Source organism: Mesoplodon densirostris, chromosome X (assembly GCF_025265405.1).
Source record: "Mesoplodon densirostris isolate mMesDen1 chromosome X, mMesDen1 primary haplotype, whole genome shotgun sequence".
NCBI classification, from domain to species: domain Eukaryota; kingdom Metazoa; phylum Chordata; class Mammalia; order Artiodactyla; family Ziphiidae; genus Mesoplodon; species Mesoplodon densirostris.
This window is the reverse complement of record NC_082681.1, coordinates 41,426,782-41,452,236: the sequence shown is the minus strand read 5'-3', so window position 1 is coordinate 41,452,236 and position 25,455 is coordinate 41,426,782. Positions and strand designations below refer to the sequence as shown.

The following is a 25,455-nucleotide window of genomic DNA, read 5'->3' as shown; positions in this document are numbered from 1 at the left end:
AGACGAAGAAGAAGACGAAGAAGAAGAAGAAGAAGAAGAAGAAGAAGACGACGAAGAAGACGACGAAGAAGACGACGAAGACGACGAAGACGAAGAAGACGAAGAAGACGAAGAAGACGAAGAAGACGAAGAAGACGAAGAAGAAGAAGAAGAAGAAGAAGAAGAAGAAGAAGAAGAAGAAGACGAAGAAGCCCTGTAAGGCTATCTATCCCTGTTGCTATTAATTTTTATCACTCATATGGTGAGAAGTGGTGATGACTGTTTTTTTAACTCACCTTATGTCAGAATTTATGCACAAGTGAAAGAAAAGATCTATTATCATGAACAAGATTTTAAAACCTTAGGCACTTTGCTCATCTGAAGGTAGCACTATTCTGCTATTTATGGTGATTTTGTGAGAACTGGTATGAAACCCAAATATATTTTGTGTCTCAGTAGGAAAGAGAGAAGGCATAGGTGGAGAAGGTTTTATATTTACTGGACTACTGCAAGGCCTATAAAAAGGAGAGGCTAACTCAGTCCAAAACTGAGCTATGTTTATTGTTTTGACACTTTAGACCCAAAACATCTAGTTATATTGAATATGACAAATCGAGACAAATTCCACCACCTGAGTTCCAGTGTCCTCTGGTGGCTTCAAAAATAGAGACTAACATCAATACGTTTTGATGGCATAAGGGCAGAATGTAGCTTTCAGCCACAGTGATCATTTTGGCATTCAGCTACACATTTCCAGGAACATGATATCAACCTTACAAAAGGATCTGGTGATTTAAACAAGTAAGAGTTAGGGTTGTAATTGAGACTTAAAGCAAACAGCTGAACTTTTTATTTGATTCCAAATGCACAGGGTATCATCATGTAAATCCACTGTCACCCAGCCAACTAGTTAAAGCATACCTTTTAGTGTCACATTTAGGCAAGTGATCAGTTCTGTCACAGAGATAATTAATTCTCAGATCTGGTATGCTGGTGTAGCAAAAGTAAATAGCACATAAGAACAATGTGAGGTGTGGGAATCCTCTCCCTACACCCTGCCACCACCATACAAGAATTTGCAAAGACTAATGTCTTTATTTTGACCATATATACTGGGCACAAAGAGGCACAGTCTCCTACTACTAGCTGCATTGGACAAAACTCTTCCCTAGGGCTTCCCTGGTGGCACAGTGGTTGAGAGTCCGCCTGCCGATGCAGGGGACACGGGTTTGTGCCCCGGTCGGCGAAGATCCCACATGCCGTGGAGCGGCTGGGCCTGTGAGCCACGACCGATGAGCCTGCGCGTCCGGAGCCTGTGCTCCGCAATGGGAGAGGCCACAGCAGTGAGAGGCCTGCGTACCACAAAAAAAAACAAAACAAAAAACAAAAAACAAAAAAACCTCTTCCCTACACATTTTCTTTTCCAAGATCTTGTTTGTGCTGTTTTCTCTGCCTAGGAGGCCTATAGGGGCGAGGCTGGTAATATAAATTGATGAAATAAGTTGAGTATAAGACAATAGAGAGTGATGGGAACTGTGTCAAACTGCAGACATCGTTTTTGCAAATTCTTCCCAAAATGGCAACTACTGAAGAGTTTCAGCCAGTTGCCACAATGATGCCCAAAGTTGATAGATCTTCCAACCTATAAAGAACATCCAGAAATCCAGGTTTTTATGTATAATCTCACAATTCCAAAATTCTGGCTACAGTTTTTTAAAACCATAAAGGTCAGACAAAAGTGGTTACCAGTTTGTGACCTGGGACCTAGACAAATCCTCTCCCGCCTTCTTTAAGACCTAGATTCGGTGCTGGGTCTCTGAGAAGACTTCCTCCACTGATCTATCTCCTCTTAAGTTCTACCATATTTCTAGTGTCCTTTGCGCAATATGGCATCTACCAACTCGTACAGTATGATGTGTCTCTCTGACTTGACTGTAATCTCCATGAAGGCAGGGACTACATGCCATCTCTTACAAAGCCTAGCCCAAGGCCAGGACATAGTGGCAGGCACTCAGTGAAAATAGCCAATTACAACACAATCACAATCAGAAGAGAACACCTGGTGACACTTAACTTTCTTTCACTAGTTGATTCATTCACCACTTTTAAGAGCACCTATTACACTAGCAGCACCACATCAGGTGCTATGAGCTAACATTAAAACAAAAAAGATGTACCTCCACCGTTGAGGAACTAGCAATCACATGTTGAGTCCAAATGTACAAAAAAGGGCTATATGAAGTCAAAGCTACACTATTGCTCAAAGTCCGCTGCATCACTTTCTCAAAACTAAGACAGCACTATCCAATAGAAATGTAACATGAGCCACATATGTACTTTTAAGTTTTCTAGTAGTCACATTAAAAAACCTAAAAAGAAACAGATGAGGTTAATTTTAGTAATATACTTTATTTAACCCAATATATCTGAAGTATTATCATTTTGACATGTCATTAATATATTTTAAAATTTTAATGAGATATTTTACATTTATACTGTCTTCTAAGTCCAACGTGTATTTTACTCTTACAGCACATCTCAGTTCAGGCTAGCTACATGCCAAGTGCCCAATAGTTATTTGTGGCGTGTGGATGCCAGTTTGGGCCGTGCAGTAAGAGAAAGGGATGCTCCTTACCTTACTGCCAAAGTGGGGATTGATAAATGTCACATCCTCCAAAGTCAGTAGAATTCTGTTGGGTCCTTTAATCAACTGGATTTTATTTATACGACGTCTGAAACAAGCATACAATCAGAAGGTCACAGGGGGCTGAATGTTTTGCAAACCAGGGGTAAATTTGCCCTCTGATAGAAGTTAAAAAAATATACAAGATAGGGCTTCCCTGGCGGCGCAATGGTTGAGAGTCCGCCTGCCGATGCAGGGGACACGGGTTCGTGCCCCGGTCCGGGAAGATCCCACATGCTGCGGAGCGGCTAGGCCCGTGAGCCATGGCCGCTGAGCCTACGCATCCAGAGCCTGTGCTCCACAACGGGAGAGGCCACAACAGTGAGAGGCCCGCGTACCCCCCACCCCACACACACAAATATATATATATATATATATATATATATATATATATATATATATATATATATATATATATATACACACACACAAGATAATTGAGAGAATAACCACACATAGATGTTTACCACAGTATCCACAGCAAAGAGAGAGAACGAGCCTGGTCCTCATAACTTGCAATGTTAGAAAGACCAAAAGAGAAAAGTGAAAATGCTTTTAAAGAGGTATCAAAAGGGAAAGTGCTGCATGGGGATGGTATCTCAGACTAATAAAACAGTGATTCCACATCAAGGGTACATTCAAAACACCACCTCTGAATACTTTTAAAGAACTCAACACCTTTTCTCATATGCCATAGTATATATTCTGATAATACCAAGGCCCAGGATTATTAATCTCCATTTTACAAATACAAAAAACACATTAAAGAAACAAAACAAAATTAAGAAAATTATGTGAGATCCCATAGCCTGAGGCAGAGCTGGGACTTGAATCCTTGGTGTCTGGCTGTGGGCCCAGATTTCTGCCCACAAGACCACTTGTCTTGCAAAGTTGCATCTGTACGTTGCCAAAGCAACAGGTTGAAAAGTGGAAAAATTCAATCAGTTGGTTGCTTTGTCTACATGATTCCAAACAAGTGGGCTGACTGAGATTTTTTTCCTTTGACTGAATTGGTCTCTTGTTTAAAGATTCTTGTCTCACAGTTTAAACCTGATTCTCTCCAAACATGCCCATTAATTTGCGGTGAATGCAATTATTTCTTACAAATCAATTACTAGACACACAGGAGTTTATGATGCCTACCCACACAGCCAGGTGGGTCCTCAGTTGAGCTAACTGAGCAACCTGAGGACCTGAAGGGAACCTTGGATTAGTCCATGTGGTTGTTTTGTTCTGTTTTGGCTTGGGGGCTCTGATAGCTACAGTTTGGCTTCACTTTTTCCATAACCCCTTAATGGTCACCCTGTGGAATGTATTAAAGCCGACAGCCAGAATGGGGAAAACAACCACTGAATGAAAATGCTTCGTCAACTTGCTCTAAGAAGTCTACAGTGTCACTGTAGCTTTAAGTACCGGCAACCCAGACAGTTTTTCTCAGTGATTCTACTGATTTGTAAACAAACAATTAATGTGTTTCTAATTGTCTGCCAACAAATATGTCCCTTATCACTGTGGGAGCTGCTGCCCTGCAGAGAAAATTAAAAGAGCCCTGTAGTGAATTCTTGGGTAGAGCACATGAATCTTTTGGCAAAGTAAAGCATCACTCCCTAACTTATCTATTTCATATGCACAGTGAATTGTCTTAAAACAAGCACACCTGTAAAAATAATCATGCTACAGAATACACTCTAGTAGAAAAAAAAACTGGACTCTCAATCCAGAGACCTGGGGTGTAGTGCAGATTCTGTCATTAATTAGCCAGATTACCTTGGATAAATAATTTAACCTCTTCATGCCCCAGTGTCCTCATCTATCTAGCCAGATAATAGTCCTTGCATTACTCGCATTATAGAGTTGTTTTGAAAATCAAATGAGATAATATATGTGAAAGTGCTCCGAAGAGCGCGAAGCACTATGAAAGTATAAGAGCTCATTATTTTCATTATCATCATTAGTATTACAGAGCACGGGAGAGCTTTATAGAAAGGCGAGGCAATCTGGTTCAGAGTAGGGAGAAAGGAGGAGTTCAAAGAATCCTTTGTTTTGGGGTGGTTGGGTTCTTTGCACGTCTTTCTTTCTGAAGAAAAAAAAAAAACTTAAACAATCAAAACACAGAGAAAAGGAAGGAACAGAGAGCCACTCTCCTGCAAGTAATCACCATCTATTACAGAAACTCATCAGCCGCTCAGCTCTTCTGATTGCAGCCACGGTGGGCAGAGAGAGGGAGGAAGGCATCAGAGACAGGGCATCTTTTGTGCTTTGTTAACTGAAGAACCAAGGCCCAAGTGACTCTGGGAAATGATATGCCTCTCTCCCATCTCTGAGTTTTCTGTGACCACTTGAAGTACCAATTGTCTCAAACTCATTTTCCTCTCCAATCATTTTCCTCTCCAGTCTTCTTTGCCCTTCAGCCCACAAGATCCAAACAACCCCCCCCCATGACTTTTTTTTCTTTTTTTCCTTCCCTTCCTGAGAATTGCAGGTTAGGCTCACTCTAAGCCCAAAAAAACAGTCCATTCCATGGGAAAGACCAGTGAGATCAGTCATTTGGGGGAGAGTGTGGGGGGACTGACAAATAAACAGCTAAGTGACTCCATTTTCCACCTTGCCATGGCATCTTCTGGCATTGGGGAACCAGAGCCTATTACTCTTCAAATCTCCCTAGAGGGGGAAGATTTTGATTGGAGGGCATTTATTTTCACTAAGTATCTCATGATGTTAATTAAATACTTTATTCTTTGGCAGCAGCTAAAGACATTAAATTTCTGTTCTGAGCAGAGATATGTCACAGTCATAGAAATTGAAAGAAAAACTTCCTTTGAACTATACTACTGTCTTTATCAAGTGTGCTTTAACAGTGCATAAGCTACCTACTACTTTGTGTGGCTTTATCAAGTTCCTAATACTGGGGAGATGGGTAATAGTGTTTTTTCATAGCGATGCTAACATTCTAACACTAAGAGTAACACCTGTTATAGTTTCAATCCAGGATTTTCCAGACTCATTAGAACATCAGAGCTGGAAGGGCTCTTAAAGATCATCTAATCCAATTCCTTCATTTTACAAATGAGAAAATTCTGGCCAAGAGAGATTTAGTGTCTTGTCCAAATTTACACAGCTACTGGGGCTTCCCTGGTGGCACAGTGGTTGAGAGTCCACCTGCTGATGCAGGGGACACGAGTCGTGTCCCAGTCCGGGAAGATCCCACATGCCACGGAGCAGCTGGGCCCGTGAGTCATGGCCACTGAGCCTGCGCGTCTGGAGCCTGTGCTCCGCAACGGGAGAGGCCACAATAGTGAGAGGCCCGCGTACCGCAAAAAAAAAAAAAAAAAAAAATTACGCAGCTACTTAATACACTCTAGACATTTTTTTTCTTGGAATTTTCCAAAATAGCTCCACTCCATTCCCTCCCAAGTTCTTGTCATATTGTTGTTAGGACCACCCACAAAGAGATAATAAAGGTGTGGTTTGCAGGGTGGAAAGGGTAAAGTGGGAGGGGTATGGCTGATTTCATTTTTCATTTTTCCCAAATCATCCTAATGTGGGGAGGATCCAACTGTTAAAATACAAAGATTATAAGAAAGAGGTGTCATATTAAGCCATCTTCACCCATTTATCCCTGATCCTGAATTAGTTCATCAGAGTAGTTGCTCATGTATTAAATGATCTGAGGGAGATAAATAAGGACTTGATGATGTTGATGATCAGCTAGGATAGTTTTTGTCCAAGGAAGAAGGACAGTAAAAATCTGGAATATGATACCCTGGGCAAAAGAGATTACTGTCAAAGTGAGGATCCTGGGCTCCCAACAATCAGCAGGAGAGTCCCACGTGCTTGGGAAGGAGATGAGATTTACTGTTTCTTGAGCACCTACTGTGAGTCAGGTATTGTTCTAGGTACAATACTTGCTTCAGTTTATTTAATCCCCACTGCAGTCCTGTGAATTAATACCATTATTCCTAAATCTTAGATTCTAGCCAAAGTCTGCCTAATTCTTGGAATTTGTTAAAATATCCCAGTCCATACCATTTGAGGAAGGAAGTGCTTATAGGAGACTCTGCCAGTGGAAAAGGGAGCACAGCTAGAGAGTAGGCAGGCCCTAAGGTACTAGTTCTCTTATTTCATGATAGTGTTGAGAGCCAGATCTACTCACAGGCGACAACACTGACAACACAGCTGAGGAAGTTATTCTTGGCATCATGAAAACACTTCACTCTAAATGGGGCCGGTAGGGATGGTAAATCACTACGGAAAAAAGAAAATCAGTGGGTCATGTAATGAGGCAATTGTACTGAAACATGACTTCCCAGAAATCAATATTAACAAGGCTATAATGGGCTTGTGTTTTATATACAAAAAGAAAAAAATGTACCTTATAAAGTAAGCAAATCCATTAATAGACAGCAGGGCTATAAGCAAGGCAAGGCAGACCATCACAGCAAAGGCAGGGTCTATGCCTGCAGAGAGGAAGAGGAAGAATGGCATCAGAAAGAGGCTGTAAATAAAGGGCACCACTGAGCGACTCCTCGTGCTTTCTGGTGACTCTAAAATCAAGCTACGAAAAAGGGCTGCTTAGGGAAGCGCCGGAGACAGGCGCGAGCCGCGGGTAAGGCGTGGACCTCGGAGACGGGCGTGGGCCGCAGCCGCCGCCGCCGCCGCCGCCCACCGCCCGCCGCCGCCGCCCGCCGCCGCCGCGGCCCGCCGCCGCCCACCGCCCGACGCCACCCGCCGCCGCCGCGGCCCGCCGCCGCCGCCGCCGCCGCCGCCGCGGCCCGCCGCCGCCGCCGCCGCCGCGGCCCGCCGCCGCCGCCGCCGCCGCCGCGGCCCGCCGCCGCCGCCGCCCCCGCGGCCCGCCACCGCCGCCGCCTGCCGCCGCCCGCCGCCGCCGCAGCCGCGGGGCCTGTGTGCGAGCGCGGGTCACTGTCCGCCCCGCCTTCCGGGGGACCTGGGCACCCCGCCACTGCCGGGGTCCCGAGACCCGGGGACGGCTTTCCCGGGAAAGCGCACGGAGCGCCACGGGCTGCTGCAACGTCACGCCGGCCTCTGCCTCCGCAGGCCCGCCCCACTCTGCATGCCCCTCCCTCCCCCGCGGCCTGAGTGAGCCAGAGCCCCCGAATCAGCGGCTCCTTTAAACCCGTCCTGTCTGAGCGAAGAACGGACGCCCTCCGGCGACCTACGCACAGAGGCGGGGCCAGGTCCAAGGCTGAGACCCGGGAGCTGTGAGAGCAGAGTCAGGGAAATCTCTCTGTGCAGCCTCGGAGGCAGCGGATTAAAGCTCCACGGTCCATTTGATGTGCCCTGCGTCTGTGGAGTGCATGAATGGACAGTGAATCATCCCAAATTGAGGAAGTGGACTTTGAGGACAAGATTTAAGACTTTCCCTCCTTTTCCTCTTTTTACAACGAATTATTCCAAAGTAAGGAGGTGGACTTAGAGAGCAAGATTTCAGACTTCTTGCCCTTTTCCTCTTTTTACAACGAATTATCCCAAATTGAGGAGGTGGGCTTGGAGAGCAAGATTTTTGATTTTTCCCCCTGCTCTCTTTTTTTGTGAATGTGTATGTGTAATCTTCTGTGTAAGATTCTCTCTGTATAGCTTTGCTTCCACCATATGTCCCAGGGTTCTATCGGTCCGTTTTTTTTTTTTTTTTTTTTTTTTTCCAATAATTACTTTCTAATTTTAATAACGCTACTATATTTCATACTTTATTCTATTTTACTTTACCTGCTCTTTCTTTTTTTCCTACCTTCCCTTCCTCCCTCCCTCCCTCCGCTCTTCCTTTCCTTCTTTCTTTTTCTTTCCTCCCTCCCTCCCACCCTTCTTCTTTCCACTTTCTTTTTCTTTCCTTCCTCCCTCCCTCCCTCCTGTCTTTCTTTCTTTCTTTCCTTCCTCCCTCCCTCCCTCCCTTCTTCCATTCACTCTTCCTTTTGCTTTCATTGCCCCCTCCCTCCCTCCTTTCTTTCCTTCTTTCTTTCCATCCTTCCTCCCTCCCTCCCTCCTTTCTTTCTTTCTTCCTTCCTTCCTTTCTTCCCTTCTTCCTTTCTTTCCCTCTCTCTTTCTTTCTTCTACTAATTCTTTCTTTCTGCTTTTTCTCCCTGTTATTCTGAGCTGGGTGGATGAAAGGCTCTTGGTGCTGCAGCCAGGAGCCAGTGCTGTGCCTCTGAAGTGGGAGAGCCAACTTCAGGACACGGGTCCACAAGAGACCTCCCAGCTCCACATAATATCAAGCAGCGAAAATCTCCCAGAGATCTCCATCCCAACACCAGCACCCAGCTTCAGTCAACAACCAGCAAGCTACAGTGCTGGTCACCCTATGCCAAGCAACTAGCAAGGCAGGAACACAACCCCACCCATTAGCAGAGAAGCTACCTAAAAACATAATAAGGCCATAGGCACCCCAAAACACACCACCAGACGTGGACCTGTCCACCAGAAAGACAAGATCGAGCCTCAACCACCAGAACACAGGCATTAGTCCCCCCCACCAGGAAGCCTATACAACCTACTGAAACAACCTTAGCCACTGGGGTCATACACGAAAAACAACGGGAACTACGAACCTGCAGCCTGCAAAAAGGAGACCCCAAACACAGTAACATAAGCAAAATGAGAAGACAGAAAAACACACAGCAGGTGAAGGAGCAAGATAAAAACCTACCAGACCTAACAAATGAAGAGGTAATAGGCAGTCTACCTGAAAAAGACTTCAGAAGAATCATGGTAAAGATGATCCAAAATCTTTGAAATAGAATAGACAAAATGCAAGAAACAGTTAACAAGGACCTAGAAGAACTAAAGATGAATCAAGCATCGATTAAAAACACAATACATGAAATAAAAAATACTCTAGATGGGATCAATAGCAGAATAACTGAGGCAGAAGAACGGATAAGTGAGGTGGAAGATAAAATAGTGGAAATAACTGATGCAGAGCAAAATAAAGAAAAAAGAATGAAAAGAACAGAGGACAGTCTCAGAGACCTCTGGGACAACATTAAACGCACCAACATTCGAATTATAGGGGTTCCAGAAGAAGAAGAGAAAAAGAAAGGGACTGAGAAAATATTTGAATAGATTATAGTTGAAAACTTCCCCAATATGGGAAAGGAAATAGTTAATCAAGTCCAGGAGGCACAGAGAGTCCCATACAGAATAAATCCAAGGAGAAATACACCAAGACACATATTAATCAAACTGTCAAAAATTAAACACAAAGAAATCATATTAAAAGCAGCAAGGGAAAAACAACAAATAACACACAAGGGAATCCCCATCAGGTTAACAGCTGATCTCTCAGCAGAAACTCTACAAGCCAGAAGGGAGTGGCAGGACATAATTAAAGTGATGAAGGAGAGAAACCTGCAGCCAAGATTACTCTACCCAGCAAGGATCTCATTCAGATTTGATGGAGAAATTAAAACCTTTACAGACAAGCAAAAGCTGAGAGAGTTCAGCACCACCAAACCAGCTTTACAACAAATGCTAAAGGAACTTCTCTAGGCAAGAAACACAACAGAAGGAATATACCTACAATAACGAACCCAAAGCAATTAAGGAAATGGGAATAGAAACATACATATCAATAATTACCTTAAATGTAAATGGACTAAAGGCTCCCACCAAAAGACACAGAGTGGCTGAATGGATACAAAAACAAGACCCATATATATGCTGTCTACAAGAGACCCACTTCAGACCTAAAGACACATACAGATTGAAAGTAAGGGGATGGAAAAAGATATTCCATGCAAATGGAAATCAAAAGAAAGCTGGAGTAGCAATTCTTATATCAGACAAAATAGACTTTAAAATAAAGACTATTAGAAGAGACAAAGAAGGACACTACATAATGGTCAAGGGATCGATCCAAGAAGAAGATATAACAATTGTAAATATTTATGCACCCAACATAGGAGCACCTCAATACATAAGGCAAATACTAACAGCCATAAAAGGGGAAATCGACAGTAACACAATCATAGTAGGGGACTTTAACACCCCACTTTCACCAATGGACAGATCATCCAAAATGAAAATAAATAAGGAAACACAAGCTTTAAATGATACATTAAACAAGATGGACTTAGTTGATATTTATAGGACATTTCATCCAAAAACAACAGAATACACATTTTTCTCAAGTGCTCATGGAACATTCTCCAGGATAGATCATATCTTGGGTCACAAATCAAGCCTTGGTAAATTTAAGAAAATTGAAATTGTATCAAGTATCTTTTCCGACCACAATGCTATGAGACTAGACATCAATTACAGGAAAAGATCTGTAAAAAATACAAACACATGGAGGCTAAACAATACACTACTCAATAACGAAGTGATCACTGAAGAAATCAGAGAGGAAATTAAAAAATACCTAGAAACAAATGACAATGGAGACACGACAACCCAAAACCTATGGGATGCAGCAAAAGCAGTTCTAAGGGGGAAGTTTATAGCAATACAATCCCACCTTAAGAAACAGGAAACATTTCTAGTAAACAACCTGACCCTGCACCTAAAGCAATTAGAGAAAGAAGAACAAAAAACCCCCAAAGCTAGCAGAAGGAAAGAAATCATAAAGATCAAATCAGAAATAAATGAAAAAGAAATGAAGGAAACGATAGCAAAGATCAACCAAACTAAAAGCTGGTTCTTTGAGAAGATAAACAAAATTGACAAACCATTAGCCAGACTCATCAAGAAAAGAAGGGAGAAGACTCAAATCAATAGAATTAGAAATGAAAAAGGAGAAGTAACAACTGACACTGCAGAAATACAAAAGATCATGAGAGATTACTACAAGCAACTCTATGCCAATAAAATGGACAACCTGGAAGAAATGGACAAATTCTTAGAAATGCACAACCTGCCAAGACTGACTCAGGAAGAAATAGAAAATATGAATAGACCAATCAAAAGCACTGAAATTGAAACTGTGATTAAAAATCTTCCATCAAACAAAAGCCCAGGACCAGATGGCTTCACAGGCGAATTCTATCAAACATTTAGAGAAGAGCTAACACCCATCCTTCTCAAAGTCTTCCAAACAATTTCAGAGGAAGGAACACTCCCAAACTCATTCTACGAGGCCACCATCACCTTGATACCAAAACCAGGCAAGGATGTCACAAAGAAAGAAAACTACAGGCCAATATCACTGATGAACATAGATGCAAAAATCCTCAACAAAATACTAGCAAACAGAATCCAACAGCACATTAAAAGGATCATACACCATGATCAAGTGGGGTTTATTCCAGGAATGCAAGGATTCTTCAATATACGCAAATCAATCAATGTGATACACCATATTAACAAGTTGAAGGAGAAAAACCATATGATCATCTCAATAGATGCAGAGAAAGCTTTCGACAAAATTCAACACCCATTTATGATAAAAACCCTGCAGAAAGTAGGCATAGAGGGAACTCTCCTCAACATAATAAAGGCCATATATGACAAACCCACAGCCAACATTGTCCTCAATGGTGAAAAACTGAAACCATTTCCACTAAGATCAGGAACAAGACAAGGCTGCCCACTCTCACCACTCTTATTCAACCTAGTTTTGGAAGTTTTAGCCACAGCAATCAGAGAAGAAAAGGAAATAAAAGGAATCCAAATGGGAAAAGAAGAAGTAAAGCTGTCATTGTTTGCAGATGACATGATACTATACATAGAGAATCCTAAAGATGCTACCGAAAAACTACTAGAGCTAATCAATGAATTTGGTAAAGTAGCAGGATACAAAATTAATGTACAGAAATCTCTGGCATTCCTGTACACTAATGATGAAAAATCTGAAAATGAAATCAAGAAAACACTCCCATTTACCATTGCAACAAAAAGAATAAAATATCTAGGAATAAACCTACCTAAGGAGACAAAAGACCTGTATGCAGAAAATTATAAGACACTGATGAAAGAAATTAAAGATGATACAAACAGATGGAGAGATATACCATGCTCCTGGATTGGAAGAATCAATATTGTGAAAATGACTCTACTACCCAAAGCAATCTACAGATTCAATGCAATCCCTATCAAACTACCACTGGCATTTTTCACAGAACTAGAACAAAAAATTTCAAAATTTGTTTGGAAAAACAAAAGACCCCGAATAGCCAAAGCAATCTTGAGAACGAAAAAAGGAGCTGGAGGAATCAGGCTCCCTGACTTCAGACTATACTACAAAGCTACAGTAATTAAGACAGTGTGGTACTGACATAAAAACAGAAAGATAGATCAGTGGATCAGGATAGAAAGCCCAGAGATAAACCCACGCACATATGGCCAACTTATCTTTGATAAAGGAGGCAGGAATGTACAGTGGAGAAAGGACAGCCTCTTCAATAAGTGGTGCTGGGAAAACTGGACAGGGACATGTAAAAGTATGAGATTAGATCATTCCCTAACACCATACACAAAAATAAGCTCAAAATGGATTAAAGACTTAAATGTAAGGCCAGAAACTATCAAACTCTTAGAGGAAAACATAGGTAGAACACTCTATGACATAAATCACAGCAAGATCCTTTTGGACCCACCTCCTAGAGAAATGGAAATAAAAACAAAGATAAACACATGGGACCTAATGAAACTTCAAAGCTTTTGCACAGCAAAGGAAACCATAAACAAGACCAAAAGACAACCCTCAGAATGGGAGAAAATATTTGCAAATGAAGCAACTGACAAAGGATTAATCTCCAAAATTTATAAACAGCTCATGCAGCTCAATAGCAAAAAAACAAACAACCCAATCCAAAAATGGGCAGAAGACTTAAATAGGCATTTCTCCAAAGAAGATATACAGACTGCCAACAAACACATGAAAGAATGCTCAACATCATTAATCATTAGAGAAATGCAAATCAAAACTACAATGAGATATCATCTCACACCAGTCAGAATGGCCATCATCAAGAAATCTAAAAACAATAAATGCTGGAGAGGGTGTGGAGAAAAGGGAACACTCTTGCACTGCTGGTGGGAATGTGAATTGGTACAGCCACTATGGAGAACAGTATGGAGGTTCCTTAAAAAACTAAAAATAGAACTACCATATGATCCAGCACTCCCACTACTAGGCATATACCCTGAGAAAACCATAATTCAAAAAGAGACATGTACCAAAATGTTCATTGCAGCTCTATTCACAATAGCCCGGAGCTGGAAACAACCTAAGTGTCCATCATCGGATGAATGGATAAAGAAGATGTGGCACATATATACAATGGAATATTACTCAGCCATAAAAAGAAACGAAACTGAGCTATTTGTAATGAGGTGGATAGACCTAGAGTCTGTCATACAGAGTGAAGTAAGTCAGAAAGAGAAAGACAAATACCGTATGCTAACACATATATATGGAATATAAGAAAAAAAAATGTCATGAAGAACCTAGGGGTAAAACGGGAATAAAGACACAGACCTACTTGAGAATGGACTTGAGGATATGGGGAGGGGGAAGGGTAAGCTGTGACAAAGCGAAAGAGAGGCATGGACATATATACACTACCAAACGTAGGCTAGATAGATAGTGGGAAGCAGCCGCAGAGCACAGGGAGATCAGCTCGGTGCTTTGTGACTGCCTGGAGGGGAGGGATGGGGAGGGTGGGAGGGAGGGAGATGCATGAGGGAGGGGATGTGGGAACAGATGTATATGTATGACTGATTCACTTTGTTATAAAGCAGAAACTAATAAAAAAAATGGGAAAAAAAAATAATAATAATAATTAAGAATAAAAAAAATAAAAATAAAAAATAAAAAATAAAAAAAATAAAATAAAATCAAGCTACATCTACCTAACTTAATTCTATTTTTCTCCAGCACAGTCTGTCTTGTTGACTTTATGGACACAGAAAGCAATTTCACTGTTCTGAAGCAAAACCACTCACCACTCTGACAATAACAAATCACATGAATTAAGGCTGACCTGGGTGATTCTTTGGAGAAAAAAAAGTCCATGAATGGAAAACTTTGAGTACTTTAATTTAAGTTGGACAGCAATAGAGTTCTTGAGAATAAATATGTTAGCTCACCTGTGAAGGGTATTATGTTGGCTTCATAAAATAAAAGACCTTTTTAATTCACCTGAGGCCATAGACCTCGTGAGTTATAGATGAAAAACGTAACACTTGTCCTTCAGGGGTAAGTCTGTTTTTGATAATTAATGTTTTCACTAGGATGTAAATTGTCCTCTGTAAAATCTAAGTATCTGGATAGATTACTAAGATTTCAGAGGGAAATATATGATGAGGCAAGTAAAGAGGTAGCTGGGTATGTCATGCTAAAACAAAATAGAATTTGAAGTCTATTTCAAATAGATGCATTTGGTTTTAGAAGGGTGTGGGGTACACTTGCATAGGAATAGTATAGATCCTTCCAAATTTCCCCTCTGGCTCTCAGAGATTGGATGGAGTTTCCACTCTTCCACAAACTAGAGGAGTTCCATCAGTCAATCAAATGCAAGTATTCATGGGATGACAACAGTGTTGGGTGGTTGGAGGGTATAAGAATTATTAGCTCTGGTCCCTGCCCTCAAGGAGCAGTCCATTTGGGAGGAAGAGACACAATCAATACACAAGAAACAACTGAAAAGCAATTTTGTGCTTGGCTGTGAGGTACAGACTTTTAGTTCAACAGGAGTTCAGAGAGGAGAGGGTGGAAAATGGTATTTCTGTGGTGGAACCTGATTGAAAGGATTTGGATACATCAAGGGAAGGACAGGTGAATTTTCTAGCAGGGGGAACAGTCACAGATCACAGCCTACAAAAGACCAAGAAAAAGCATCATGCCTTCCTCTTATTAGAAAAACCTCTTTGGGAGTGGGATCCTTTTAAAAACAGGTGGGGGGGGGGCTTTTAAATTGTGGATGGTTATTCAAGGTTGCAAACCAAATATTATTGTCCTTATTATTTTAAATTAACTATGTAGAGTGCCAAGATGTTTATGTCACCTAAATGCAAATGATTGATTCTATGAGTGTCCCAATATTAAAATATGCCTTCTCCTAAAGAGGTTCCCTGTAACCCAAGCTGAGCCAAATTGACTACCATTGATTTTCCATTCCTTACCTCCTTGGCAGATCTTCCCTTCTGCAAACCAGAATTTTGCATCTGCTTGAGGGCGCCTGCCACCAGGGAAGTGAATTGGGGTTTCTCTGAATCGTAGGAGCTCTGTTTCCATGTCCACAGTGTAAGTACTGTGGAGTTCCCATTCTTTCCAGTTGGTGTCCAGGATTACATATTCTGAAATTCCATTTCCATTTGAATCTGTCCTTATCAACTGGTTGAATCCATAGAACTGCATGTTTCTGGAATGCTGAACCAGGCTGGCAGCACTAGCCCGTCCATTTTCTTTCATAGCATTATTCATGGCTTGTGCGATAAAGTAAATTGAATTGTAGATGGCTCCAAACAACGGTGAAACCTATTTTTAAAAATTACAATTACCTTGAGCCCTAGTCACCCTAGAGCAATCTCAGAGTGTATTCCAAGCCTGTGTTCATTATTAAGGGCTGCATGTCTGAGTGGAGGTGAGCTATGAAGACCCAGGGGGGGGGGGGAAACAATTGTTTCTCAGGACTTGCTTGGTTTCTCCCCTGAATTTTTCTGTTTTTCTCCCCCAGGCCTTCACATCTTTAAATATATCAAATATGACAATTTTATGAGCAAATCAAGTCATACACAATATATTTTTATGCTCCTAAACTAAGATAGTGATTTAGAGTTATAAAGGGCACTAAAAAAAAAATAGTATGAAATAGACAAGAGGCACACAAAGGAAATTGACCAGGTCAATTACTAGGGCATTATGCAGGGTAAAATCATGCGGTACGCGGGCCTCTCACTGTTGTGGCCTCTCCCGTTGCGGAGCAACAGGCTCCGGACACGCAGGCTCAGCGTCCACGGCTCACGGGCCCAGCCGCTCCGCGGCATGTGGGATCTTCGCGGACCAGGGCATGAACCCGTGTCCCCTGCATTGGCAGGCGGACTCTCAACCACTGCACCACCAGGGAAGCCCGGTAAAATCATTTGGTTGGCACTACTAGAGTGGTAGGTGTATGTGGTAAGACTATAAATAATGTGCCTCCACAGTCCAGGTCTGTCCCGACTTAGTTCAGAATGGCTATTCTCCAAGACACGTGCTCCCCAGAGAAAGTGAACAAGTTCAAAATGGCTATTCTCCTAGACACATGCTCCCCAGAGAAAGTGAACACTAGAATACAGTTTTAAACATATACCCCAACTCATACACATGCAGACATGCAGACATGCACACTGACACACACACCCACAAATACAGAGCCAAATGTTGTCGTGTATGGAGAAAGTAGGTTTTAATCAAGAAATCCCATATCCTATTGCTGTGCAAAGTGGCAAAGTTTTGGTGAGAAGCCACTGTAAGGCAACAAGGCTGCTACAATGGACAGCATGACTCTTCCTCTCATATAAATATGGTAAAAGCAACAGCATTTGTGTCCTGTGTCTGATACCCTGCTCATTAACCTGGTAAGTTTATTTTTGGAACAAACCTTGTATCCTTTTTCCAAAAAGGTGGGGAAGAAGAGCAAATGATCCCTCCATGCTTCCTCCCACACTGGCCATGGCTTCGTAGCTTTTCAGAACATTTCACTTCTAGGATGGAGTTCAAGAAAGCTATGGTCATGCCATTTTACTGAGCTTCAGGGAAAGCTGATACTTGTTACTTTGGTTTCACAAGGTCTAGAAAGCTATCCTCCTGTAACAATCTGCATCTGAATAAAAGGGTTTAAAATTGAGTGAAACATTTCTGTGTTAGAAATACAAGTCAAGATGCAGAGTGGTGTAGCAGCTAGCAAAACACTGCCATGCCTTGTAAATGTAGAGCAGAGGGTTTTCAACCCTGGCTTCACATTAGAATTACCTGAGGAATGTCAGAAATACTAATGCCAAACACAACCCAGCCAACAAAATGAGACACTTTAGGTTAGGAACCCAGTAATCAGTATTATGAAAAGCTCCCCAGGGATTCTAAAATTCATACAGGGTTCAAGACCAACAGTATAGAAGAAGACACACTGGCCTGGGGTCTTTTCCTAATGCCAGTATGTTGGGTGAGTTACTTATTCCCTCTCTCTGGACTTCAGTTTCTTCCTCTCTGAAATGAGGATATAGAATCATGAATGTCTAAACCTTGGGAGTCATCTGGTCTAGCTATCTTACTTCCTAGATATGAAAGAGAGACCCAAAGAAGTTAAGTGATTTGTCAAGGTCGATTAGCAAACACTTTGTCCTGTCCAAAATAGTCATAAGATTTTGGTCCATGCCAAAATGTCCTTGAGATTTGGTCATATTTAGTCCTATCCAAAATGTCCATAAGACATTTGGTCCACACCAAAAGGTCCTGGAAATTTGGTCCTACCCAAAATGTCCATGAGCATATTTGGTCCATGCCAAATGGTTTTGGAGAGGACCAAATATCAAGGAACTTTTGGCATGGACCAAATGTCTTATGGACCAAATGTTGATGGACGTTTTGGTCAAGACCAAATATCAAGGACTTTTTGGTGTGGACCAAATGTCTTATGGATATTTGGGACAGGATCAGATGTCCTGCAGTGGTCATGGTCACTCACCTAGGCATAAAATCAGGACTAGAACCCAAGTCTCTTGGTTCTTAGTTTATTTTAGCATTCTTGATTGAAATAGATGTTCTCTGTGGTCCCCTCTAGTCTAAACTCCTGTGAAACTTCCTAAATCTTGATCTAGTCCAGGGAGCAAATTGAGCTTGCAGACTTTTTTGTTTGGTTTGTTTATAGTTTCTTCTTAATTTCTCTGATCTTTTAACATTGGCGTGCTGCACAGCTCAGTCCTTGGTCCTCCTCTCTATCTACACTCACTCGCTTGGTGATCTCTTCTGCTCTCATGGCTTTAAATACCACTCTATGCCATAAATGTCAGGTTTACACTTCCAGTTATGACCTGTTTCCTAAATTCCAGAGTCATATAGTCAACTGCTTACTTGGTATCTCTACTTAAATATTAAGTTCAGTGTACCCAGAACCAAACTCCCAATCTTTACCCCAAATCTTCATGCTCCATTTATGAGTCTTTCCCATTTTTGTTAAAAGCTACTCCATTCTTCCAGTTGTTCAGGCCAAAGACCTTGCCCCACTAACAGAGCATCTAATCTGTGTTTTATTCCAATGATCTCCCTTCACCACCCTGCTTTAACACACACTATAGATATAGGCATGGTGAATGGATGACATGTGCTGCCACCAAGGCATCCACACTTAGTTGCCTAGCACACACTGAGGTCCCTTCAGGGGTTTTTTACTAACTCCCCTTCCTGACATTCTCAGATGATCCATTTAATTGTATTTAGGATTGCTGCAAGAGTCTGCCTGTTTTCTGGGGCTTTGGTAGGTTATGACAATAAGTGAAGGCTGGAAGGTAGAGTATAAAATCAATACTAGTAAAACAAATGAGTAAAAAACCACAGGGCAGCAAGACCCTGAGAGCAGGGAGAATGCTAGTATTCTGTTTTGAAAGGCACAGAGCCTTCTGGGAAAGGGACTGCATCTAACCTACAACAAAAAGCAAAGATTAAAACTCTTAAAAACATCATCCTCACCTCTGAGCTGACCCATCACACAGAGTTTTCAGCTGGCCAGCCTATGCTGCCCTTGGTGCTCTCGGATTGACCCCTGTTAGAGCTGACTGACAGCAACTCCCCAAGATGAATGAAACCTGAAGCTTGTTCTTCAGGATTCTCCAGCCTCCACCACATACCACACACACACGTGTACATACACACACACATGAGTGCACGCGCGTGCGTGCATGCAGAGCCACAAAAGTATGGTAGGGGGACTTGAAGCTAGGAAAGAACATAGCTGTAGCAACAGCATTTGGGTGCAAAAGAGGGGCTGTCACTATGCCCCACTCTTGCTGTGAGGCCTTAGATTTGTGTTCTAGCTGGTTGGTGTTGCCATTTTACCTGCTGTGCCTTTCAGCAATGGTAATTGCCCCTTCCCATAAGCCAAAGGCATACTCTGTTAGCATTGGTAACAAAAGCTCTGTAGTTGCAACTGCTGCAAATAATGAGAAAAAGAGATAGAGGATGGGACAAGGAAAGTAAGGACACTCTTTACAACCCTCTGTCTTGGCTTCTGACTATAGTCCTAAAGAAGCAAGACAGGGGCTTCCCTGGTGGCGCAGTGGTTGAGAGTCTGCCTGCTGATGCAGGGGACATGGGTTCGTGCCCTGGTCCAGGAAGATCCCACATGCCGTGGAGCGTCTGGGCCCGTGAGCCATGGCCACTGAGCCTGCGCATCTGGAGTCTGTGGTCCGCAACGGGAGAGGCCACAACAGTGAGAGGCCCGTGTATCGCAAAAAAAAAAAAAAAAAGAAGCAAGACAGGATTGGCAAGACCTTCTGTCAGGCAGATGGCCTTGTTATATCACAAGCCAGAATGGTGAAACCACTGATGACTCAGTCTGTTGGTTTGGAGTGCTCTATAGATCTGAGCCTGAATGAATGAATGAATTGTGAATAAATGAATGATAATTGAAACTTATCTTTCATTGTTATTCAGTGACTTTAGCTAGCTCTACCCTAGGCTTTTTTGGAGCTTGTATCCAAGAGAACAAGGTCTGGGTCAGGAGCAGTGATATTTGAATTTGTTCAGTTTAATGGTTCATGGTGTCATCAAGTTGACTATCATCAGTTCAAATTTACTGTGCTTAAAAGACACAAAACGGGTTTCCAGAGAATTTTGTCCTTGGAAGTGTACATTAAAACACCTGGCTTGGGGCTTCCCTGGTGGCGCAGTGGTTGAGAGTCTGCCTGCCGATGCAGGGGACACGGGTTCGTGCCCCGGTCCGGGAGGATCCCACATGCTGCGGAGCGGCTGGGCCTGTGAGCCATGGCCTCTGAGCCTGCGCGTTCGGAGCCTGTGCTCTAAAATGGGAGAAGGCCACAACAGTTAGAGGCCCGCAAAAAAAAAAAAAAAAAAAAACACAAAAAACACCTGGCTTGGAAAGCACCACTTGAAGGACAAAATGGCAACATCACCTTTGAACAAAAAGCCAGGTGCATACAGAGACCAAGAAGCCAAAGGGTAATTGACTTCTTGTTATTAAAGGTGGTACCTCCAATAATGCATGATCTCAACCCTTGGACTTAGCCAAAAAATGTCTAATAGCCTAATCTGTTTGATATGATACTCATGAAGATAACACTCCTATTTTATATAGAATGCAGTACAAAGACAATTGTAGCCACTGTGAGCTGCAGGCAAGCTTTTCTGACAACCTGTCTAGTGGGCCCCATCCTGGAATGTTCCAGTCCTAAGCACATTGCCTTCAGCCTAGCATCCCCCTGCCAAGCACCCATATTTATGGTAATGGAAAACAATAGGTGTAGGAGATTAAGGTCCCCCGGGCTGGCTGAGAAATCCAGAGGATTTATTTTGCTTAGCCAAATAAGGCCACATTTGGAAAAAAATATCCAAAATGTGTGTTCTAGCAATATGCATTTGTAGCCAATAGAATTTCATTGAAAACAAGCATTGGGAATACAGTGAAAGAGAAGAATGCAGGGACTAAAACCTTATTTCAGAAGTCTTTTGGTGCCAAAATATAAAGGTACAAAGTGATAATCCTTGCCCAATCATGCTGAGACCAAATTAGGAAGTTTTTCACTGATGTCCCACCCCCCCAATCTCTCCATTCTGATTTATTTTTCTCTTTTCACAGGTCCTCATAAAGCCCTATCACCTCCTATATCAGAGGAAAACAATCCATTCAAATCAAATACCCATTCAAATCAAATACCCATTCAAATCAAATACCCATTCAAATCAAAGTAGTAGTCACTTAGCAATGTTACTTTGAGTAAAGCACTAGACATGGGACACGATGTAATTTTGTTTAAAGGTTAATGTATGGTTAAATGGTCAGGTTGTATTACTTCAGGTAGTAGACTTGGGTTGGAATCCCAGCTCTGCCACTTACCAGCTGTATGACCTTGGACAAGTTACCTTGAGCCTCAGTTTCATCATCCATAAAATGGAGTTGATAATACCTAATTTGTAGGCTTGGTCTGAGGATTCATTGGAATCATTTACGTAAACTACCTGGTGCAGAATAATCACTGACTACATGATAGCTGCTATTGTTTGCATTTAAGAAGAGGAATACAGGGCTCTGGTAATATCATCATGGAAGTTAGTGTTCAAGACCCTTGTCTCAGTCTTGAATTTCTCACAAATATGTAATAGAGTGCCAGTTTTGGACCCAGTGTCCTTAGCACCCTGAAATGGTAAAACTGTTCCCCTTCACTGGAGGAAAGATCTTGCTTCTATTTTGTTTTCCATTATATCACCAGCAGAGTGCCAAGGCCATCATAATAATAAAAATAACAACATTAACAATAATAATGAAAAACATTTATTGAGGAATCATTAGGTGCCAGGCAAGCTCTTTATGTGTATTAACTTATTTAATCCTCACAACAACTCTATGAGGTAGGTACTATTATTATTCCCAATCTAAAAATAATGAAAAGAAGATACAGAGAGCTTAAGTAAGTTTACAGCGGTCTGCCTTCAGAGCCCATGCTCTTAACTACCATGTTATATCTGAGCTTAATAAATAAATGCTAAGTTAATTCATGGACTATCATTAAACCCACCAATAAAAGAATATCATATATACCTTTTGTAACTTCTTTTTTTCCTTTCATGACTTCCCAATTAAAGATAGAAAAATCAAGATTCTTTTCCTTCACTCTCTTCCTCCTCTCAAACATCACTCCCAAACAACAAGGAGAACAAGAAACAGAAACAATAAACCACCATATCTAATGGCACTAGAAGACAAGTATAATCTTGACACAGAATATGAAGATAGAAAGCTGCTACAGGAGTGGTAACTGATTTAGCAGAGTGGAGGGTGATTAAATCTAAGTATCTGAAGAGGGGAATATTGGTAAGCAACAAGCGGACTTGCTCCCTGTGAATCCTGGAAAGGCTTAGGAATTAGAGGCACTCTGTACAGAAGTGGAGGTTAGGCAGAGCACAAAAAGAGAGATAGCTTTGAATGTCTGTGTAAGGAGCAGTTAGACTTCTGCCATCCCATTTCTACAAAGGAGAACCAGATCTCTGCAGGAAACAGGTTAAACTGATTCAGAGCAGCTCCAGAGCTGGGACATTTGACCCAAATGACAGTGAGAGTGAGGTGGGCCATACAAAAAGAGTGATGAAGTTAAACTCTTCATACTTAATGATGAGAATCCCAGTCTACTTCTCCCAGCATGGCTCCTAGAATAGTGACAACCAGGATTACAACTCCCAGGAAGGAGATTGAAACATTCTTCTCTGAAGAAAGTGACTAGCTCAAGAGGCAAGATCTACAGGTATTGGGAAAAAGAAAAAAAAAAAAAAAAAACAACAGCTGGCAAGCCAATTGCCCTATACTGAAGCCTACAGGTCAACATAACCACCATGTACATACACCTTCAAATCCTCCTTTTAAAGCTTCACACTTAAAAACATACAGATAGCCAGGATCATCAGACATTTAAGGAAAGCTTCCAAGATTAAATAGAAAGACCAAAACAAAGAAGCATGAAAAATTAGGAACTGAGGAAAACACAAACAGCAGAAGAAAACTTCAAAGAAATGATAATGAATATCTTCAGAGAAATATGAGAAAATACCATATTCAAAACCAGGATACTATCAAAATAGAATAATCAAACAACTAGAATCAATTCTTGGAACTTAAAAGTATGATAGCAAAAAAAAATTTTTAATCAGTAAAAGAGTCAGAACACAAAATTGAGGAATTCTTCAAGGAAGAAAAGCTAAAAACAAAGATATGGGTGATACAAGAGAACTAATAATACAATTAAAAAATCAACCCAGGCAATCTTATATCCAACTAATAATATTTTCAGAAAGAGCAAAGACAATGTTGTTGAGGAAATTATAAAAAAAATAACATAAGAAAATTTTCTAGGCAGAATGAGCTTCTAGATTGAAACATCCCACCAAATATACAGCATAGTACATGTCAAAGACCCAGACATAATCATGAAATTTCATTACTTCAGGAATAAAGAGTTAACCTTAAAAGTTTCCGGGGGAGATAAGGAGGAGTGAAAACAGGTTGTTTCAAAGGATCAGGAATAAGAATGACTTTGGAGTTCTCAACACCTACGGTGGAAATAAGAAGACAATGTGCCATGTCTTCAAAGTGCTAATAGAAAATAATTTTTAACCTAGATTTACATATTTAATCAAACTATCAATCAATAATGAAGCTAGAATAAAGACTCTCAGTGCAAAATTTCAAAAGTTTACCTCCTGTATACCTTTCTCAGAAGCTACTAAAGGATGCGCTCAACCAAAATGAGAGAGTAAACAAGAAAATGGGAGTCATGAGAGTCATGAATAGTGAATCTGGCACAGAAGAAAGAGAAAGCGAATTTCCAGGGTGATGAAAAGACAGATCCTATCATAACAGCTGTACAGCAACCTTAGGGAACAACAAGTTTAGATTGGAATAGGAGGACAGGAAAAACAAATGAAATTGATAAGGTATTTAACAGATTTTACTGTGTATAAAATTGTTTTGAGAGGATTCTACAGCTTTATCAGACAGTACAGAAAGACTTAGAAATCCAAATTAAGGTAAACAAATTAAAAAATAAAGCAAGCTACACGTGGAACAACTCCTACAGAACACCTACTGAACGCTGGCAGAAGACCCCAGACCTCCCAAAAGGCAAGAAACTCCCCACATACCTGGGTAGGGCAAAGCGGAGAGATTCCCGCACAGAGGAGCGGTGCCGAGCGGCACTCACCAGCCCGAGAGGATTGTCTGCTCCCCCGCCGGGGCGGGCGGCGCTGGAGCTGAGGCTCGGGCTTCGGTCAGAGCGCAGGGAGAGGACTGGGGCTGGCGGCGAGAACTCAGCCTGAAGGGGGCTAATGTGCCACAGCTAGCCGGGAGGGAATCCGGGAAAACTCTGGAGCTGCCGAAGAGGCAGGAGACTTTTTCTTCCCTCTTGGTTTCCTGGTGCGCGAGGAGAGGGGATTAAGAGTGATACTTAAAGGGGCTCCACAGACGGGCGCGAGTCGCGGCTGAAAGCGCGGAGCCCAGAGACGGGCGTGGGACGCTGGGGCTGCTGCTGCCGCCGCCAAGAAGCCTGTGTGCGAGCACAGGTCACTGTCCACACCGCCCTTCCGGGAGCCTGCGCAGCCCGCCACTGCCAGGGTCCCGGGATCCAGGGGCGGCTTCCCTGGGAGAACGCACGGCACGCCTCGGGCTGCTGCAACGTCACGCCGACCTCTGCCGCTGCAGGCTCGCCCCGCACTCCGTGCCCCTCCCTCCCGCCCGGCCTGAGTGAGCCAGAGTCCCCGAAGAGGCTGCTCCTTTAACCCTGTCCTGTCTGAGCGAAGAACAGACGCCCTCCGGCGACCTACACGCAGAGGCGGGGCCAAATCCAAAGCTGAGACCGAGGAGCTGTGAGAACAAAGAAGAGAAAGGGAAACCTCTCCCAGCAGCCTCAGAAGCAGCGGATTAAAGCTCCACAATCAACTTGATGTACCCTGCATCTGTGGAATACAGGAATAGACAACAAATCATCCCAAATTGAGGAGCCAGGAGTCAGTGCTGTGCCTCTGAGGTGGGAGAGCCAACTTCAGGACACTGGTCCACAAGAGACCTCCCAGCTCCACACAATATCAAACGGCGAAAATCTTCCAGAGATCTCCATCTCAACAGTAGCACCCAGCTTCA

The 25,455-nt window shown here is 42.3% G+C and overlaps 1 protein-coding gene across 1 annotated transcript in view; it reads right to left on the bottom strand.

Moving 5' to 3' along the window:
- Positions 1 to 25,455, bottom strand: part of GUCY2F (guanylate cyclase 2F, retinal) — a 98,027-nt gene that overhangs the window by 53,230 nt on the left and 19,342 nt on the right. Inside the window, 3 exon segments of the mRNA XM_060086421.1 lie at positions 2,615 to 2,711; positions 7,035 to 7,119; positions 15,740 to 16,094. Coding sequence (XP_059942404.1) covers positions 2,615 to 2,711; positions 7,035 to 7,119; positions 15,740 to 16,094 — 537 coding nt within the window.